Source organism: Diabrotica virgifera, chromosome 7 (assembly GCF_917563875.1).
Source record: "Diabrotica virgifera virgifera chromosome 7, PGI_DIABVI_V3a".
In the NCBI taxonomy this organism is placed as follows: domain Eukaryota; kingdom Metazoa; phylum Arthropoda; class Insecta; order Coleoptera; family Chrysomelidae; genus Diabrotica; species Diabrotica virgifera.
Window position 1 is genome coordinate 176,612,670 of NC_065449.1, and position 22,153 is coordinate 176,634,822.

The following is a 22,153-nucleotide window of genomic DNA, read 5'->3' on the forward strand; positions in this document are numbered from 1 at the left end:
TTTAAGTTGATATAGGCAACTCAAATTACACGGCCTGTCAAAGTTTCCAGCACCTTGTCTGTCTCTCTCTAGGACCTCTCTCTTGTATCGTGGCTGCATTAATTGTCTTCCTGCCTATTCCATCCGTATTGACAGTTCATTGATGAACGCGCATAATTAACAATTAAAAAACAACGGTCTAAATCGAAGTAAAACCTGATTACTGTTCAGAATCTACAAAATGAATATTTAAACTTTAAGTTAAATATTTAAGCCTCCAAAATGCGTATTTTCGCATTTTTCAGATATTAAATCGCCTATAACTCGAAAACTATTAACTTTTAGAATAATGACAAAGTACCTTTCTTATTTAGAGTCACCCAAAAACCTAAAAAAATATTTTTTGGAGCACAAAAGGTGATATTTTGAATTTGTTTAAAAAATTGTTTAAACAATTTCTGCCCAAAAATTGAGAGATTTTCCTGAATATAATTATGCAAAAATTAATAAAAATTATATGATTTTTCTTGAAATATGCGTGTGATGAACTGATCCTTTTTCTTAATTTCCACGCCTATGGTCGGCATTGGCATCAAAGAATCTCAAAAGCGGACACTTGGCAAACTGACTTTGGAAAAAGAATAACTGAGGAAACATCACTGGATGACATGTTTACCTCTCCATGACACCACATGTACAATAATTAATTTACTGTATCATTGTTGACCAACAAATTGACTTATAATATGTTTGTATTATATCCATTATATCTGATTGTCAATAAAGGGAGATAATAAAAAAAATATGTATAATATTAATTCTTACTAACCTTTTTCAGTTTTTTGGTGTTCTTCAAATGGGATAAGTTTATTTCCATGTTGTTCTATTTCAGTTTTTATGGGACATTTCTTCAAGTCTAAAGGATCGTATGTGCCATGGGTAATTATTTCTCTTTTGGACTCCTCCTCCTGAATTTCACATTTAAAGCTATCCAAAACAGCATCATCCATCTCACTATTCTCTATTTCTATTTTACACGTTTCCTCGCTAATTTCTTGTTTTACTTCCATTATTATTACCACAATCCACAATAAAACAAAATCACAGAAAGTAAACAAGAAATTAAACAAATATAAAAGAAAACGACAGAAAAACGAACAGCAACAGCAGACACTTGACACTTACGAATGCGCATGCGGGAAAAGTTCGCCCATGGCATGGCCCCACGGTTATTAGACTTTATTACGGTTGTCTTGTCCGGCGGTGGTGGGGAGACTTATATTTTTGACTTTACGTCACAAGAGTTTACATTCCCATATTTTTAAATTATTTTCGATCATTGAATGTGTGTTATTGTGTATATATGTGTACCTATTATTTGTGTTATTATGAAATAATAAGACAAATAGTACACATTTTATCTTATACCGGGTGGTGAATCGTAAAAAGGGCCATAGGAAACTCAATGAAAAATTCTGAATTGTTGAATTCCTGCTTCCCTAATTATTCTACATCAAAAGTCATGAGAGAATACATGTAGAGAATTAAAATCTGTATTAAAATCAAAAGTTAAAATTGTTCTACGAATTAAATGCATTCCAAAATTTTGAAAAATATGATACATTTGCCACAATAGGTATGCGTGTAAAAGTAAGGCCACACGTTACTATGCTGACAGTGCTCACACCATTGACTGAATAAAAAAATCTTTATTATTAATCCTTTCTCCGCAACTGAGGGTATCTTATCAACTGTATTGTTTTTAAACAATAGATGATAAAATAAAAATATTGACAGTTCAAAAATGTGAACATTACTGCATTGTGTGTGGCCTAAGTTTGGGCTGAAAACTAAAATCAAAGAATACATCACAAACCATACATACTCATAGACGTTTCACGTAAATTCAAGGTGGTCAAGACAGCAAATTAGTTACCATTCCAATCCAGAGATGTCGCTGTCAGTCAATTCTCTTGTCATATTTAACAACTGACAGTTGACAATTAAATTAATTTGTAATTTACTTTTTATTTTACAGTTTGTGGCTTAATTATTTTATTATAGTGGTGTTACGTTTTTAAATTAGATTTAATCACAATTTTAATAAGTGTATTAACCTCCTCTCCATTTTTATGAGTAGAATTTTTAGTTTACATTGATCATCCCTTGTTGTGTTTCTCCACATTAAAAAAAAAAACAATATAATAGATCCTGAAACAATTTATTCCAACAGACAAGTGTGTCATCAACATTTCGGACCTATATATTTTTGGAAGTTTGTAAAAGATTATAAGGTAATATTTATCTAAACAATCATCCTATGTACAAGTTTCTTTCAAAAATTTTCATTCAACTCGATACACATGTGCTTTTACGTGACACATAGCAGTAGTGTTTAGCATTTTGAAAACAAATTGGAATATTTGAAGTTTTCAGTAAAATATGGAATAAAACATTGAATTGTCTTTCTGTTGTTTTAATTTCCTGCAAAATGTCATCAAAAATCCCGCAAAATTTATAATTTGAAATTCTCACGTAACTAAAATTTGTCAATTTAGTTCCCATTCCAATCAAGAGATGGCGTTAATTCGATCCGAAAGATTAACATGGTCGTGAAACGTCTATAAGTATGTATGGTTTGTGGAATACATATCTCTCAAGAACCGACACAAACGGATTATCAATGAACTAAATTTTTATGCGCATGTGCCAGATCGGCCATTTCTCAATTTGTATGAATAGCAAATAATTTTGGTGACATTTGTCTTGTACAGGATCGGCGTTTGTTGTCACAGTTGTTTGTTTGGCTTGGCTTGGCGTTAGTATTTTGTTTTTGTATCAGTTTGTAGCTCATAATATTTTGTATAGACTTATTTTCTATATATATTTTCTTATATAGCCTACAACTATTAATTGTTATTTTCCAATATTTATACAATTTAATTCTTTTTGAGATATCTTGATTATGTGAATTAATTATTTTAAGCTTTTTCATGAACTATAAACTATCGTATAAAAAATTAATTTTGTATTTATTGGTATTTCACAAAGAATTTGAATCTAAAATATCATACAAATTCTCTAACCTTTCTTTGACCTCTACTGTACCAAATGCATCTGCAGGAAGAGCACAAAGTCATATTTTATATATGTTCATTCCACAAGCCACGTGCTGTGTTTAAAAAGTTGAGAATCCAATACTCACAAAAGCTTCCATAAAGTACTTTTATCAGCAAACCTAAATTAAATTTAATAAACTAGGTATGTTTCATTAAATTGTTTCTGTAGTTTGTATAAAACAATAACTTAGGTCAAATATATAAAACAATTTATGACTGACTACTTGAAATTCAGGATTTTCAGGAGTAACATTATATAATTTAGCTAATTCAAAAAAGAAAGTGTGTGTACTTTGTACGCACGTAAGAAGTTATACTTCTATTATTATGATTTCAACGAATTTTTCTTTTAATTTATATTTAATATAAATTAAAAAATATATTTTAATAAATTTTTATTAAAATTATACCAAAAAAAATATATGAATCTTCCGGGATTTGAACCCGGGACCTCTCGATCTCCGATCACACGCTCTACCACTGAGCTATATCCCTTTTGCTTTGACAGGTTACAAGATTTCTCATAAATACTGACAAATTTAATGGACCCAGTAGATTATACAAAAATACTTTAAATATACTAACCTTTATTATAAAATATCTTATTCCCGAGGAAGACAAATCCAAAGACACAAAAATTATAATAAATAATATATTTACTAAAAACACTAATATATCATTTTAATGACTTATTTGCGCTAACAGCGCTGATACATACATATTTTGAAAGATTAGCAATGAACTACATACTGTCTGTGTGCGCATGCGCCCGGCATTATAAACTTTAACTCTCGATCATAAAGAAGTATAACTTCAAAAAGTTTGATCCAATATCACTTGAAATTGTTTAAACATTCAAGTTAATGCTTGATAATTGACAATACACTCTTCATAATAGGTTTACATTCTCTTGATTATACTTGCGTTCCAACAAAAAAAAAGCTAAAGGCTGCTTTCATATGGAATATAAGCTTCTGACCATAATGATCAAAACGTTTCCATATATACAGGGTGTCCCAGACTAATTTACCCACGCTATATCTCTTAAACGAATAGAGATTTTCGAATGGGACAAAAAGTGGTCTATTCTACTTGTAATACACTTTAATATGGCGTAGAAAAAAATCATCCCCTAAATATTCATCCCTTAGTTGCAACCCTTAACTTTAATTTTTTTAATAGCACCCTGCATATTTTTTTATAGTTTTGGATATGGACTTCTATCGTCTATTCAACACATTTTTTAAAAATAAAATCGGTTCGTAAATAACCAAGAAAATATCAGTTAAGTTTTGTTAATTATGTGTCCCAGACTAATTTATCCAGGCTATATTTCTTAAAAGAATAGAGATTTTCGAATGGGACAAAAACTGATTTATTACATTTGTAATACACTTTAATACGGCGTAGAAAAAAAAATATCCCCTAAATATCCATCCCTTAGTTACAACCCCTAACTTAATTTTTTTTAAATAGCACCCTGTAAGTTAGGGATGAATATTTAGGGGATGCATTTTTCTACGCCATATGAAAGTGTATTACAAATGTAATAGATCAGTTTTTGTCCCATTCGAAAATCTCTATTCTTTTAAGAAATATAGCCTGGATAAATTAGTCTGGGACACATAATTAACAAAACTTAACTGATATTTTCTTGGTTATTTACGAACCGATTTTATTTTAAAAAAATGTGTTGAATAGACGATAGAAGTCCATATCCAAAACTATAAAAAAATATACAGGGTGCTATTAAAAAAATTAAAGTTAGGGGTTGTAACTAAGGGATGAATATTTAGGGGATAATTTTTTTCTACGCCATATTAAAGTGTATTACAAGTAGAATAGACCACTTTTTGTCCCATTCGAAAATCTCTATTCGTTTAAGAAATATAGCGTGGGTAAATTAGTCTGGGACACCCTGTATATTAAATTAATATATTAATTAAAAAAAATCACTTTTTCTCTTTTCTCGATTGCTTATTAGTTTTTAATGTATACTATATATATTTTTTCAGTTATTACATCTTTATATTTATAGAAATAAAATAGTACAATACTTATTGGTTTTTTATTTATTTACCCCGATATTCGACTTTAAGAGGATCGGTACGTATTTTCGGCTGCAATGCTATTCAAATGGGGATTCATTTTTTTCAAATCCTGAGAAAACTAATAAGTATTTTTAAAAAATTTAAACGCAGAATGAAAGATTACGTTATTAGCGAGGGCCGAAAGTCCCTGAGAACTTCTATAATGTTTATTTTAATAAGTTACAGGGGTGAAAAAACTAAGAGAAAATTTAGTGTGATTTTTAATTTCAAATATCTTATTCAAAATAAACTTTTTATTTATTCTAAGGGACTTTCGGCCCTCGGTAATAATTTAGTCTTTCATTCTGCGTTTAAATTTTTCAAAAATATTTATTGGTTTTTTCAGGATTTGAAAAAAATGAACACAATGCCGTGGTAATATTTTTCAAATCTGTCTTTGTCTTACAACGCACTCAACCGAATATAATATTGTCAGCATATATTGTCAGTCAGACACTGACAATCAGTGACAATTTTAAATATTTGACATTGCATCGGGAATATTTTGAGAAATTGATTAAATATTATTGATATATAGTGTATTTGATAAATAATTGATTTAAGACGTGAACTTAATAAAAAGTTATTTATTGTGTATTATTTGTGGAAGATCCAAGCAGAGAATACATCAGATTGATATATCCTGTGATCCAAGTATTTTGTTGTTAGAGATGTTCAAAATTGTAAGCGTTCCAAAATAACAACATATTATTAAAAAATCACTTTAACACTTTTCCTCTTTTCTCGATTGATTATTAGTTTTTGTTGTACAAATAAATTATTACAATCACTGAAAACATAGTTAGTGAAAAAATTATCACATTTATTAACTGAATTAATAATTTGCAATTATAAAAATAACAGTTATCCAAGAACATTCAAAAGCCATCTCTTTAAATTAATTATGACATTTTCAAGTAGAATGACATTCTAGTAATGTTTACATATCCACACCAGTGTGAATTTTACTACACGTAATTTGCCGTGTAAAGACAGAAAAAGTAGGGATACACGTAAAATATTTGCGAATTATGTACCCATAGCCTTAAAGAATGTACTGGCTGGTTTTGGCTGGAATGTACGGAATGTTTTGGCTGGTTTCCAAGACAATAAAAATTGAAAATATTGACATTCGATTTTAACATACAGTTTCTTGTTGTTGATCACGAACATTTGTTATCCAAAAAGAATTGGATTCCGTGACGGTTACAACGGCTGTTATTTTTCGATTATTTTACGAAATAACGAATATAATGAATTAGGAAATACCTCGACAAACAAGTAATTGGTCCTAGGTTTTCACCCAAAGTAATCGAAAGTAGAACTGGAAGTCGATATTGGAACTCTTCGTGTAACTTTGCGTCGATTGATCTACGATTTTACTAATTTTGTCATCTTGTTTTACATTCATATCATATTTTGAGTGACTTTAAAGCAGTGCCTACGGTTGTAACTCTAAAACCGAAGTCCGATGTCAAAATTTTCATCTTTAAGACCATTCATGGGTTATAAGCTTTCATTCGACACCTCATTTGTCATTCTATCTGTATTAGTAACTGAGGAGTTGTATTCGCGGTCGGACGGACAGACAGTCATGAAACCAGAAGTATATATTTGTTCTCGTCTTGCGAATGCGCGTCGAATAATATATCACTTGTGCTATTGCGGTGACTTTGAAAGAGTACTTCCGGTCGCATTTCTAAAACCGGAAGTCCTAGGTCAAATTTCCCACCTTTAGTACCATCCATGTATTATGAGCTTTCATTCGACACCTCATTTGTGATTCTACCTGGTATAGTGACGGAGGAGTTACATTTCCGGTCGGACGGACAGACAGTCTAGGTCAAATGTCTCACCTTGAGTACCATCCATGGATTATAAGCTTTCATTTGACACCTCATTTGTCATTCTACCTGGTATAGTGACTGAAGGAGTTATATTCGCGGTCGGACGGACAGACAGCCTATTAGCTCACACCAAGTCGTTCAAATTCTCACCAACTTGTTCACACTTTTTCAAAATTGGTGAAAACAACAAATTATATTTTGTATCGTTGTATCAATATAAGCCAAAAAGAATAATTAGTGAATGTCACGCCACTATAATATATTTTATTATTGGTCTTTCAATGCTAAAATCAGGATAAAAAAGGTATTTTATCCATGGTTTTAATCAATATAATTCTCACCATTACTTTGTGTTGTATTTGCAACCTTTTGTAAATCAAAAATAATTCCACCATATTAAGAATGTCAACAAAAGCCGGCCCTGCATGCAACCTTTCTCTCAGTGCAACTAAAATTTTATTGATACCCGCCAGAAATGTGCGAGACTTTTCTCAGTGTACTCGCGTGTACACTTGCCAACTCGATACTAAAATTAAGTACATGCTAACAACAAAAGAATCGCCGTCCGTGTCGGTTCTTGTGAGAGATATGTATTCTTTGCTAAAATGTATTACATTTTTACAAAATTTTGGAATATGTTTAATTACGTAGACCAATTTTAACAGTTATTTATAATACAGATTTCAATCATTTTCAAATAGTTTCTAATGTCTTTTGATGTAAAATAATTATTAGGGAAGCTGGAATTCAACAGTTCAGAATTTTACATTGAGTTAATGCAAAACTTTGACGCATGTCAAAATTCTCAATGTGTTTTAATTGTATTCATTTTTTTCGAATCCTGAGAAAACTAATAAATATTTTTGAAAAATTTGAACTCAGAATGAAAGACTACATTATTACCGAGGGCTGAAAGTCCCTGAAACTTCTATAATGTTTATTTTAATAAGTCACAGGGCTGAAAATAAAAGAGAAGTGTGATATTTAATTTCAAATATTTCATTCAATAGAATCTGCTTGTTTATTCTAAGAGGCTTTCCGCCCTCGATAATAATGTAATCTTGCATCCTGCGTTTAAATTTTTCTAAAATACTTGGTTTTCTCAGGATTCGAAAAAATCATATTACGATTCAAATGACAGTAAACTCTCGTGACGTAATCTCACCCTTAATGTTCATTGGTTAGTCGATTTAGGCAACCGTAGTAATGTCTAAGAACCGTGGCATGGCCCGTTATTCTATTGCACAGATCGTCGGCCATTATTCGAGGGTACCAATACCAAACAGTGTTGCCGATTTGTACATAATTATCATATTTTAACGTAACTTTTATGGCATTGGAAACATGGGTGCTGAAAAAGTCAGAAACCATCGAGTTAGAATCCCGCTCGATGTCAGAAACAGACCTTTTAGAAAGATGGGAGAGAAAATGCAAAGAGCAGTGTGAAAATAGAAGGTCAGTAGAGAAGAAGAACCAATAAAGAATTGGAAGAACTATATAAAGAGCCGACGATCAAAGCACAGAGAATACAATATTTGGGGCACATCGAGAGAATGGGAAGTAAAAGAATGCCAAAAATGGTACTCTCGCGAAGCCAATACAAAAGAGAAGGAAAGGCAGGCCAAGGAAAATATAGAAGTACAACATTGTTGTTGTAAATGTTCTTAATTACCCATATCATTTTGTTACTTATGCCTCTCTTCTCTAATGTTTCCCATAATTATTGCCTTGGTACCATGTCAAAAGCCTTTTCAAGATCTATGTAAGTCATATACATTTTTTTCTCCGATTGCTGATATTTTTCTATTATTTGCTTGATTGTAAATATATGATCCTGGGTGCTTCTGCCTTTTCTGAAACCGCTTTGTGATTCATCTAGTGTGCTGTCAATTTTTCCGATTATTTTTTTGTTCAGTATTTTTTCGTATATTTTCATGAATGTGCTTAACAGTGTTATTCCTCTGTAATTGTTGCAATCTGTTCTATCGCCCTTTTTATAAACCGGCACTATCTGTGCCTTCTACCAGTCCATCGGTATCTGTTCTTCTCTCCAAACTGCATTAAATATTTTTAATAACAGCTCTGTTGCATTTTGTCCCATTTTTTTTTATCATTTCACTGGTTATTCTGTCATACCCTGGTGCTTTTCCGTTTTTCATTTCTGCAATAGCTTCTTGCAGTTCATTTATAGTTATAGGGTCTACATTGTCTACTTCTATTCTTTGGTTCTCTACATTGTTTTCTTCTTGATAGCAGTGAGTTTGTAGCATCTCTTGCAAATATTTTCTCCATCTGTTCATTATTTCATTTTCTTCTGTAAGAATTGCCAGTTTTATTCTTTATGTTTTCTATTTCTTGAATTTTTTTCTTTTCTCATTGATTATACTCCATAGAACAGTTTTTGATTCTCTTTACTGTTTGTTTCCATATTTTCTCCAAATTCTGTCCATTTGTCCTTCTTTGCCTTTGTAACCATTTCTTTATTTATATACTAGTCTCCTGTGTTTTTTATATTCTTCATAGTTTTCTGGTGTTTTGTGTTGTAAGTATATATTTAACAAGCATTTTTCTTTCTTTTAACTTGTTGTTTTATTTCTTTATTGCACCATGCAGTTTGCTTTCTTTTATTGCTCTTTTTACTTGTTCCACATACTTCTGTCGCTGTATTTAGTATTATCTCTTTGAAGTAGTTCCATAATTGTTCAGCGTTTTGACCCTTTCTATTTTCTTTAGTATTTTCTAGTTTTTGATTTATGATCATCTGGTACTTCTCAGAATTCTCTGTATTTCTCAACTTATATGACCTAATAGTTTCATATTCTTTCTTTTTTCTTGCATTTTGTGAGTGTTGTTGTTATCTGACATATTTTGTTTTATTTTCATTATTACTAAATAGTGGTCACTTCCTATTTCTGGACCCCTTCTAACTTTTGTGTCTATTACGTTTTTCATGTTTTTTTTTCTATACTAACATGTAATCAATTATCGATTTTTCTTCTCTACTTTTAATTTCTCTTGTGTACTTGTGTATGTTTTTGTATTCAAAAAATGTATTAGTTATTACTAAATTGTGCACCATATACAGAAATCTAGCATTCTTATACCATTACTGTTTCGTGCTGTTTCTCCATATTTTCCTAATACCTCTTTATATTCCTGGTTATTTGACCTACTTTGTTATTAAAGTCCCCTGCTAAATATATATCTCCTTTTGCTTGTTCCGTGACCAATGCTAATTCTTCCCAGAATTTATCCTTATTATAAGCCGAGTCGTCTCCGTTTGGACCATATACAATTATTATTGTTTTTAGATTCTTGTCTTTTTCTTTCATTTCAACCGATAGTATTTTCTCTGACCATCAGGCTTTCCAATTACTTATTTGGTCTGTTAATCTGGTGTGCACTATGCATTATCCGACCCCTGGCACTGCTCTCTTGTTTTCTTTTATTCCACTATTTATTAAGACATGATCATTTTCTGTTTATACCATTCCTTGTCATTTTTTTTAGTTTCAGTTATTGTTAGTATATCTAGTCCTGTTTCTTCAAACACCATCTCCAGTTCTTTTTCCTTGCCTTGTATACTTCTAATATTCCAGGTTCCCAGCATCCACATTTCTTTTCTGCTGTCCTTGTTTCTTTCTTCCTCTTTTCTTTTTTGTCCTTCTCTTTCCTGTCGTTTATGATTTATTGTACTTGTATCCTTATCCATTGCCATGTTCGTTATTACCTTATGTTCCAATCTATCATTTAGTCTTAGTTTTTTGTTTGTTCTAGTTTTCTTTCGTTCTTGTTCCATTTCCATTCTTCCTTTCCTATATGTAGTTAGTTTCTTGAACCCAATTCTCACTAGATTCCCTTTCATTTTTTCTTCCTTGTCGTTAGGTCGTTATTAATATATATGCGTTGGTCTCTCATTTTTTGCAGCTTGGATTTATTTTGCATGATTTTTCTTTGTCTTCCGCATTATCAAACTCCAGCTTACATATTCTGTCTCCTATTTTTCTCGCTGTTTTTACCTGAACTTGTACTTCCGCACTACCTCTACTTGCACTAATTTTTCCGCAAGAAAACTGGTCATAGTATTTTTAATATTTTTTGAGTCTTCTGGCTGCATTTGGAGGCCAGTTATCACCACATTGTTTTCTTTCTTTTCTTTTTCTATTCTCTCCACATTTTGCTTCAACCCACATAACAATTTCATGTTCTTAGTAGATTCATGGAACATACTTTTCAGAAAAAGTGTATACTGAGAATATGCGTAATTACCATTGGGAATGTGCAGAGCACATACTGAGTATATACTACATTACAGTACTTAAACGTTCTATGTATATACTTAGAATGTACTACCGAACTTCTTTTCAGTATATACTAAGAATATACTTTTCAGAATATTCCAAAGACGTGCTATAAACCTTCTATTTATATACTTAGAACGTACTACCCTACATCTTTTTAGTATCTGGGAAGAATATACTTTTAAGAATAACCCAAGGAAGTGCTATATTGCTCAGAAGTATGTTTTCAGCATCACCTAATCTCATCTTAGGTCCTACTGGTTCTACCAAGTACCTAGTTACATATTCTAATTGCATATGAGAATGTAGTTAGTACATTCTACAATATTACTTAAAAAGTAAGTATACAGTGCTAGTCAAAAATCCGTACCTCCCCTCGTATCTTTTGAACGGTTATACTTATAATAGTGAAATTTGGAGGGAGGAAATAAACGGACGTAGGCTTCTTAACTAGTCATGACAGGTGACGTAATAGTCACAGATGACTTTACAGCGCCACTGTGACAGATAATTTTAAATGGGATCTTATGGCAAGTAATATTTCGTTTGCAAGATATTCAAAATACCTATTCAGTCATACTAATTTTTTTGGATATAAATTGATTTTGATTTTGGTGAATACATGAAATAAATATAAAATTGTAATCTCGCATTTAATTAATACAAATTCAAATGTCCGCCTATGATTTTTTTGTCAAAAAAGTTCACGTTTTTCAGTTCTCTAATAGTTTTTACGTCAACGTCAATTCATTTGACAAGTAATCATAGGCGGAGGTTTTAATTTTTATTAATTAAATGCGAAACTACAATTTTATATTAGTTCATTTTCATCAAAATGAGCTTAAACTCAAACAAAATTAGTATGACTGAATAGGTATTTTCAATACCTTTCAAACGAGATATCACTTGCCATAAGGTCCCATTTAAAATTATCTGTCATGGTGGCGCTGCAACGTCATCTGTCACTATTACGTCACCTGTCATGACTACATAAGACGCCTACATCCGTTTATTTCCTCCCTTTAAATTTCACTATTATAGGTATAACCGTTCAAAAGATACGAGGGTGGTACGGACTTTTGACTAGCACTGTATATAAATTTTAGTTATTTATTATAAATATTATATAATATTTATCTAAACTAACCTATAAGTAACTAAAATTTATATAGTATATATACTTACCTACTATTTAAGTAATATTGAGTTACCAAAATTAATCATATTTTGAAGCACCGCAAACAAAATAAAGAGATATATGTATATTCCTAGTCCTACTCCGCATTTAGTACTTTATCGTTCGCCTTCATCCTTAACACTGCATAAATAATTAGACACAATATGTCTGTTTTCGTTTTTATATTTTACAGTTGCGTACTTAATCCCTATCCAGGTAGGAAATGGTCAGAATGAGACTGGCCGATTGCAGTTGAGTTGAATGGAATGGCCAATTCACGTCGATATAATTCCGATCCGATCTTTTATAAATACTTGCTTTTACGATCTGGTGATAAAAATGATGGTTGGTATGTATTCTTTCAGTTCTTTGTAACTGAATGTACCTAATCCAACGATGTAAAAATACTCATGGTAAACTCGAAATGGTAAATTCATTTCAATTATAAAACGAACATTTTTGCACGAACAACTTTTTTACCATACAATTAAAACAATTTTAAGAAATTATTTCGTCCAATACTAACTACATACATAAATTTTATTAATTATTCTATAAATAACGAAGTTAATTATCTATAAAGCTAACATTATTTGATATATATATTTTAAAGATATTTTAAAAGTATGTATGTACTTATTATAAGTATGTGTTAAGCATATACTCAAATATACTTTTAAAGAATATTCGATATACCTTTATGAAGGTATATTCTAAGAATAAACTTTTACGAATATTTTGAGATACTACGTACACGAATGTGCTCAGTATATTCGGTACGAGAATATTCTTTGAAGTATATGCAAAGAACATGAAATTTAGAATGTTTTTTAAGGTACATGCTATGCATGTACTACGCATATACTAAAAAGAATATACTCCGACGAATGTTGGTAGTATATGCTTTGAACATGATGCGAACATCATTGTTATGTGGGAAGCTGCTTATATCTCGTTTCATCATCTCGTTTTCTTTTTTCATTCTTTCGTATTCTTCTTTTATAAATTGGTGTTCCTGATTTATTTGATTAACTTCATGTCGCATTTCTTTTGTATCACTCCTCATTTCTTGCATCTCTTTTCTCATCTCATTCATCAACTCCAATGGTTTGTCGGTATTTTCATCTTTATTATGTTTGACTGGTGTTATATTTGTCTTCCTACTTATTTCAAAAAGCTCTCTTTCTTTCCATCATCTTCTCTCCTCCTTTTATAAGAAGTAGAATCATCAGTTGAGTGTCACTGTCCACGTTAGTGTTAAACATGGTCTATATTAATATAATTAATCATTTGGTAATATTCAATTCAAGTCTAAAATTTAATAAAATTTATTATGCCTAAGTAAGGCTCTGTTCACTTTTACTGTCTATCAATAAAATTCCAATTATATTCGCGATTTAAGCTAATTCAGCCATTTCAACAATTCGGAGCTGTATTTGCCTATTAAAAATTTAATTATATATTTCACTTTTTCTTGTAGTGTTTTAAACACTTATTACCCTATTTTATTATGTGGTTGGGTCGACTATTTATAACAGAATCACTTACTAAAACTTTTGTAATAAATTCACTTGAAACTACCCAAAATTGAGTTTAATTTCGCAGCTAATTACTACACTTGTATTGTTGGCGAAAGCAGGACCGGGCCTTCTGATACTATAAATAACGTTATTATAGTCTCATGGAAAGAACTCGCATTGGACAGAAGTTGACGGAGGGAAGTGGTGAAGGAGTGTATAAAAAGACTAAAATAAAATGTCATCAGAAATGTAAACATTTTAGCCCTAGGCCTACAAGCCTGTTGAGTTTAATAAATAAATAAATAGTCGAGTCTTCTTGCAAAGCCTCTTTGAAAAAGGGTAGACCCCGAAACACGGTGTAAGAGGATGGCAAGAGATTGGATTTTAATCAAAACGAAACCGATTATTGTCATTTTTAAATTAAAAATATTTGATGTAAAATGGATTCAGGATTTTTTCATACTTTGGGGCAACAATGTCAACTTAGACTCAAAGATCTTATACACATAGATTTGGCCAGCTCCGAAAAATAGCGTAACGTGAAGCAGTTCGGTCGATGGTCTTAGCTATTATATTATCTCTCTACCGGCGCTTAGCTTTCTCTCTCTGGCATATGATGGCCGCCGCCTCTGTGTCAGTATCAGTATCGTTTCATAACTCCCACGTCTTGGTAGATACACTCGCACGACAGACAAAGATAGCTAGACCACCGTACTTGATATTGACGTTACACCCCGATGCATTGAATAGCATATCCCTAACCAAGTCTATTCTTTTACATGTCTCTGGTTAGACTCGGAGGTAGTTATGACGTAGAACGGTATTTATACTGGACAAACTGTAGACGCATAGAGGAAAGTATAAAAGGGGAGAGGGTAAATGTGACAAGTGACAGGTGACAGTGACACTACTGACAGCAACAGGCAACAAATAACCAAAAAATCAACTTATCATCTTATAAAATATTTTTTATGTATCATTTAAAAATTGTGTTATAAGAGTTATATTGGTTTTTCGAAATGTCTAAAGACTTTAAGCTGAGCGCCTCACTTTTTGGCCATTCAATGGACATTCGAGCTTTAGCTGTAACCGCTAGTAATGACATTATTAGCGGCTCAAGAGATAGAACTGCAAAATATTGGAGATACAACCCGTATGTTGGCTTGAATTACATTTAAACATTTTCTAGAAGTAGTAAATAATATGTGGTAATTTGTAACTTTCCCTACTAACATTAGTTAGTAACATTAATTTAGTTGTTTGACCAAGTTTGTGGAAATCTAGTTTTATTGTTCCTATTCATAAATCAGGTGATTGGAGTAATATAGGTAACTACAGACCAATAAGCATTCTTTCTTCTATATCTAAAATTCTAGAGAATATAATATACGACTCTATTAAAACATCTTTATGCAATGTACTAATTGAAGAACAACATAGTTTGTTTCTGGTAGATCTACTTCAACAAATCTTCTACTTTTCACACAATACATATCTGATGCTTTGGAAAGGATACTACAGGTTGATGCTATTTATACCGATTTTTCCAAAGCATTTGATACTGTGAATTATAAATTGTCTTGTAGCAAGCTTGCTGATTATTTAAAAATCTATAGAATTATCGAATCTTTCTCAGATTGTGAAAAAATTCAAATTGATATTAATAAAATTATGGCTTGGTGCAATAGGGATGTTCACTAATTTTTAAATATAGTTAAACTCAATAGATTATAAGGTATATAAAAACGTAGGAATCATAAAACTGTTTAAGTATATTTTTTAAGACAAATGAGTTCATAATGTTGATTTTCTTGGAGGCTGGAAAAACGGTACCCTGCAGCGAGGCTACGGTGTCTGACAGCAGTTGTATCGTCTTTGATCAACGACTAGTTTTGTACTTATTTACGAAATATATTTGAATGTGTGCAGTTCTTTACGTATTTAATTAGTTAAATTGTAACCAAAGTGGTGTTTTATTCCTTGGTGTGTAAATACCTCTAAAAACAATTCTGACAAGAGTTTTATTACAGTTCCAGCTAATTTAAATCGTAAAAAGAAATGTAAAAATGAAGTATGTTTCAATAAAAACCAAGCTTTTCTCTTGCGAAGATCACTTCTTTATTGTAAGTTATGGATATTTTCCTAAATAAATGAGTTTTTATATTAAGTACTCATTTTTACCCAATTCTATGATATGTTTTAGATTTAAGTTAGCTTGGTTATAAAAAAAATAAATTATAAAAATTCTTAATACCTACAGTTGAAAACTTCGTATTTTGGACTTCTAGAACCAGAGTAACTCTGGTTGATTTACTTCCTTACAAGATGACAAGAAATCGGACACCATTGTTACATGTACAGGTTAAGTGAATCAGTAATTTAAAAACCTTTCATTTTATTGATTTATTTGTACCACCCAAAAGATGTCCTTAAAAACAGTCTATCTATTTTAAACTAAACAAATTCGCCATAAAACTCCACGTTAGCCCTGATAAACAATAAGAGAACAAAACACAAAATAAAATGACCTGAACTAACGTCAAACAGGTACCCAAAAAATAACACTGTGGACATGTGGTACATGTTGTAGTATACGACTAGTGAAGTCAGAAGCGTTTTCTTGAAATTTAAAATAATGCTAGATTTCTAATGAAGTTTTTTCATAGACAGGCTTTTTTAATTTTCTTAATATTTTAGACAATTATTCCTAGGGTGTTTCTTAATCATTTTACACATTTAAAATGACTATTAAATTTTTTGTGAACATCCCTATTGGAACCAAATAAAGGCTGTATCAACTGTGAGAGATCTATGTGTTCAATTAGATTTTCAATTAAATTTTTGTGCTTTATTTTGATTATGTGAATAAATTGTCATTTAAAATGTTGGCTTCATTGTCAAAACTTCTAGATGTTTGTGTAACATTAATTCCATCAGACTGATTTACATTTCCCTAGTTAGATCTGTTCTTGAGTATTGCTCAGTTGTTCAGTCACCCTCTCATGAAGTCCAAACTGCCAGGCTTGAAAAAGTTCAAAATAAATTCATTAGGTATTTAAGTTATAAATTACACAAACTTTTAAGTGATCATTCATACTCTGTAATTAATAATATAATAATATGTAAGCACTACGAGCCTAGTAGGCCCATGGCTTGATGTACTATTCTTTTCCACTCCCTTTTGTCAGTCGCTTTTCTTTCCCAGTTCCTTACGTTAATTCTTCTCATATCTTCTCTAACTCCATTACTCCATCGTGACCTTGGTCTTCCTCTTCGTCTTTTCCCTGCCAATGCACTAGATAGTACCATTCTGGGAATTCTAGATGGAATCATCCTCTGCACATGGCCCAACCATCTAAGTCTTTGCGACTTAATTACTGCTAGTATGTTAGGATCTTGATAGAGATCAGTTAGTTCCTTATTTGTTCTTCTTACCCATTGTCCATTTAAGTTTTTTCCACCGAAGATTTTGCGCAGTATTTTCCTCTCCCAAACTAATAACAATTCTTGATGTTTTTTTGTTGTGACCCATGTTTCAGAAGCATACGTTACTATCGGCCTTATTACGGTCTTGTAAGTTCTTAGTTTTGCTCCTCGTGATATATTTTTACTTCTTAACAACCCATTAAGAGCAAATATAGCGCGGTTACCCGACATAATTCTCTTTTGTATTTCTTCTTCACAGTTAGGATCTCTTGTGAAGACAGTTCCTAAGTACTCAAATCTCTCAATTTCTTCGAATTTATACTGTGTTCCCTTCGCTGTTGTCATTGTTATGTATTGCCCCTGAACGAATTGCTTATTTGTCCATTCCATATACTTTGTTTTTGCTTCATTTATATACAATCCTTTGGTTGCTGCCCTCTCCTCGAGTTTCATGACTGTTTCTATAAGTTCTATTTTGCTCCTAGCCAAGATTACCAAATCGTCTGCGAATGCCAAGCACTGATGTTTTTTGTGGTAGATCAGACCTGTTCTATTAATGTTTGCTTCCTGTATAACCTTTTCTAGTAATATGCTAAACATTATAGAGGATAATGGATCACCCTGCCGCACTCCTTGTTTGACCTCAAAGCTTTCTGTTATAGTATTGTTTATCTTGACTTTATTCATTGTTCTTTGGAGAGTTAATTTTATAATTCTAATAAGCTTTGGAGAAACGTCCATGTGTTGCAATGCTGTGCATAACTCGCTTCTTTTCACTCGATCGAAAGCCTGTTTAAAGTCAATGAAAAGAACCACGGTGTCTTTATTATATTCGTAACTTTCAGCCTGTATTTCTCGTAGTGTGAAGACCTGATCCACAGTACTTCTGCCTTTTCTGAACCCACTTTGATATTCTCCTATGCTTTTATCAACCTTCGTTGTTAATCTGTTTTTAATATGCATAGCCAATATTTTATGTTATGTTTAGCAGCGCTATGCCTCGATAATTCTGACAATCAGCCATATTTCCTTTTTTGTGAATAGGACACAGTATTGCTTCTGTCCATTCCTCAGGTAGTATTTCTTGTTTCCATATATTATTAATTAGTTTATGGATTTTCTCTACTAACTGATTTCCTCCAAATTTAATCATTTCAGCCGTTATGCCGTCGCTTCTTGGGCTTTTGTTCATTTTTAATTTATCGATGATATTCTGAATTTCGCTTATAATCGGAGCCTGCTCTTCACCCTGTTGATTTTGTATTTCATTTACTAGATCCTCTGTTTCCTCGTTATTATCGTCTGTCTTTTCAGGTCCATTTAGAAGCTCATCAAAGTACTGCTTCCAGCGTTCTAATATCTCTGGTTCACCCATAATCATTTCTCCATTTTTGTCATTATAATGTACAGTTTTCGGTTGGTGCCCTCGTTTCTCATTTTTTATCCCTTGGTACAGGTTCCTAATTTGATTATTTTTGTAGCTTTCCTGTATATTTTTCAGTTTAGCTTCATAATGTTTCCTTTTTTTTCTCGTAGTATTTTTTTGGTTCTATTTCTTTGTTTAGTGTAATTTTCCTGCGCTTCTCTTGTTCCTTGAGTTATCATTTTTAATCGTAGCTTGGCCCGTTCTTCCAATAATTGTTCACATTCTTCATCAAACCATTCTTTTTGTTTTTTCTTTGTGTTGTTGTTGGTGCTGGAAATATTTGCTGCTTCTTTAATTACATCTTTTAATGTTCCCCACATGCATTCTACATTCTTTTCATCCACTATGCTCTCTAATTTGTTGTTAATAATTTGTCCATACAGCGTTTGCTCACATACTGTCTGTAATCTGATTGGTTTGTTTCTTTCGTATTTTAATCTCTTTTTGTTTCGAAGAGTTGGTACTAATTGTTTCATCCATATTCCGACCAAATAATGGTCTGAGTCCATATCAGGTCCTCTATATGTTCTCACCTTTGTTATGCAGTGTTCTTCGTTTTTCTCAATTAAAACATGGTCGATCTGGTTGACTGTACGGCCGTCTGGAGATTTCCATGTTTCCTTATAAATGTCCTTTCGTTGGTGGTACGTACTTTTTATTATAAGTCCCTTTTCTTTGGCAAAATCTACCAGGAAATATCCATTTTCGTTAGTCTCTGGATGTAAACTGTGCTTGCCTATAGTGGGCATCAATATTTCTTCTCTGCCTATTTTGGCATTAGCGTCTCCTAGAATGATCTTCATATCATACCTGGGTATAGCCTCATATACTTCATCTAATTTGCTATAAAATTGCTCTTTCAGATCCATTCCTTTTTCCTCCGAGGGTGCATGTATATTAACAAATGTTATTTTTTGGTATTTACCTTTTAATCTGAGTGCACATCCTGTCCGAAATTGCTTTAAAGTCTGAAACAAATTCTTTCAATTTTTTACTTATTATAAAACCTGTACCCAGCAGTCTGTTAGAGCCTTCGCTATTGAAAAATATATAGTCGTCTATTTCCTGGCTACTCTGCCCCAATTGTTTTGTCTCTTGTAGAGCTACTAGATCAAACTTACGTTTCTTAACTTCGTTTATTAAATACTTCAGCTTTCCTTCCTGATAGGATCCTCTTATATTCCAAGTTGCTGCTTTTACCATTTCTTCTGTTATTTTATTAATTTGTTTTTTGATTTCCTTTTTTTTGTGTCCGTGTTCCCTGCGGTGTCGTCTTTGTTGATTCCTCTTCGTCTGCATCTGATTCTAGTTTTTTGAGATGTCTTCTTTTATTTTTTCCAATTGCCCACTTTCTTTGTTCCATTTCCATAGTTCATTGTTTACTATTAATCTCTGGTACCCTATTTTTGTGATTTTTCCTTTGTTTCGCTGCTCTCTAGCCATTATTCTAATTTTGGCTTGTATTTCCCTTTCGTCTTTTGTTAGATCATCATTTACATATATTTTGTCCCTTAGCTGGTTAAGCTTCATTTTATTTTGCATTACTTTTGACTTTTCGTATTTATTATCCAACTCTACTAGACATGGTGTGTCTCCCAGCTTTCTTGCATCGTTTACCCTTACTTTAACTCCCATTTCTTTGTCTATGAAACTTTCTACTTTATTCTTTAGTATATTGGGATTGTCCGTGTCAATTGGAAGTCCTTGAATCACAATGTTTCTTTTTCGTTTTTCTCCTTCTAATTTTTGTAATCTTATATTCGTATTACTTAATTGGTTTTGCAGCTGATTTATCTCTTTAATCGCTTTTTCATTAGCTAGTTTTAGTTCTCCTATTTCTCTTCTATACTCCTTTTGTTCTTCTTTGAGCTCTTTTAGTTCTTCAGTTAGCATATTCATGATTTCCGCCTGCTTTTTCTGTTGATTTTTATTTCCTTTGTATCCTCAGCCAGTCCTTTTAGCAAATCCATCATTTGGGCTAGCATTTCTGGGTTTGAATCATCCCGTTTTTTTGGTGATCTATAGGTTTTTTTGGAGTTTTTGAATACATCATCCCAAGTTCCTGCTTTTCTTTTTCCTCCCCCTGAATACGTATCATCTGAGTCTGTCATATTTATAAGATTTCACTTATCTTGATGTTGCCCTAGTTCGCGAGAATATTCTTTGCACCGCGATAGGGGATAATATCCAGTTCAACCCTTCAGAAATATCCACCCCTCTCAGTGCAATCAGCTTCTCTCTAAACTTTATTAAGTTACGCTTTCCAATGATTATTCGCTTTAATTGAAGTTTGGCAACACCGCTTTATATTCGAACCGGACTTCAGCTGTAGAACTAGCTGTTTTATTTATCTTATCAATATAACCTTACTTGTTTTTCTTATTGTCAGTATTGTTTTTAACGCCGAATATCACTTTTTCGCAGTGGATTTACACTTATTTTATTGTTCTTTACTTTATAATCACCTGGTACTGTCAGTTAACATTTAATTTTCGCAACAATTCTCGAAATTTTCGGGTTTATCGTTGGCGAAAAATCAAACACTTGTAACACTTTCAATGCCACGTTGCCAATCCACTCTGTAATTAGAAATACATTAAACTTTCCTAAGTTATCTTCCAGACGGATTTATGCTGATCTTTTGTTTTTACATACTGAATTCCAAAATAAATTGCAATGATCTGATGTATCTAATTGATTTTAATGTTCCCTCTAGAGTTAGAGTCACTCAACCATCTCAAAATTTTGTAATTAAATTTCATCTCAAAATTTTTTTTAGGCATTCTCCAGTGAATAGAATGATTCTAAATGGAAAAAGATAGACTTTGGTTTGTTACTATGCACTGAGAATGTTTGTAGACAACATATAAATAAACTTGTAATTTAAGTTATTTCTGTTTGTTATGTATTTTATCTTATTTTAATATTTGTTTTATTGTATATGGCTGCTTCGCCGATATTTGCCTTGTTTACTCCATTTTTCATGTTTAATGCATCACTTGATATTTGTAATAATTTATGCATATACAGAGTGGTTCTAAATTATGGAATAAATTCAGTTTTTTGAAAATAGGCCGATTTATAGAAAAATCCTGAGACAGGTCATTTTTAAATTACGATTTTCTTTATGTATATACCATAATAGTGATGTCATCCATTTGAGCACGATGATGTAATCAATCATTTTTTTAAATGGGAATAGGGGTCTTGTAGTAGCTCATTTAAAAGGTTATTTAATTCTGTATTCATTAATATAAACAATAATATA

At 31.9% G+C, this 22,153-nt stretch overlaps 2 protein-coding genes across 2 annotated transcripts in view; one reads left to right on the forward strand and one right to left on the reverse strand.

Annotated features, from left to right (window-relative positions):
- LOC126888492 (zinc finger protein 271-like) overlaps window positions 1-1,517 on the reverse strand; it is a 105,685-nt gene extending 104,168 nt beyond the window's left edge. Inside the window, exon 1 of the mRNA XM_050656828.1 lies at window positions 809-1,517. Coding sequence (XP_050512785.1) covers window positions 809-1,049 — 241 coding nt within the window. The 5' untranslated portion in view covers window positions 1,050-1,517. The remainder of the gene's footprint in view (window positions 1-808) is intronic.
- Window positions 1,518-14,918: 13,401 nt separating this feature from the next.
- LOC126888784 (phospholipase A-2-activating protein) overlaps window positions 14,919-22,153 on the forward strand; it is an 85,073-nt gene continuing 77,838 nt past the window's right edge. The window contains exon 1 of the mRNA XM_050657154.1: window positions 14,919-15,186. Within this exon, the coding sequence (XP_050513111.1) occupies window positions 15,053-15,186 (134 nt within the window). The 5' untranslated portion in view covers window positions 14,919-15,052. The remainder of the gene's footprint in view (window positions 15,187-22,153) is intronic.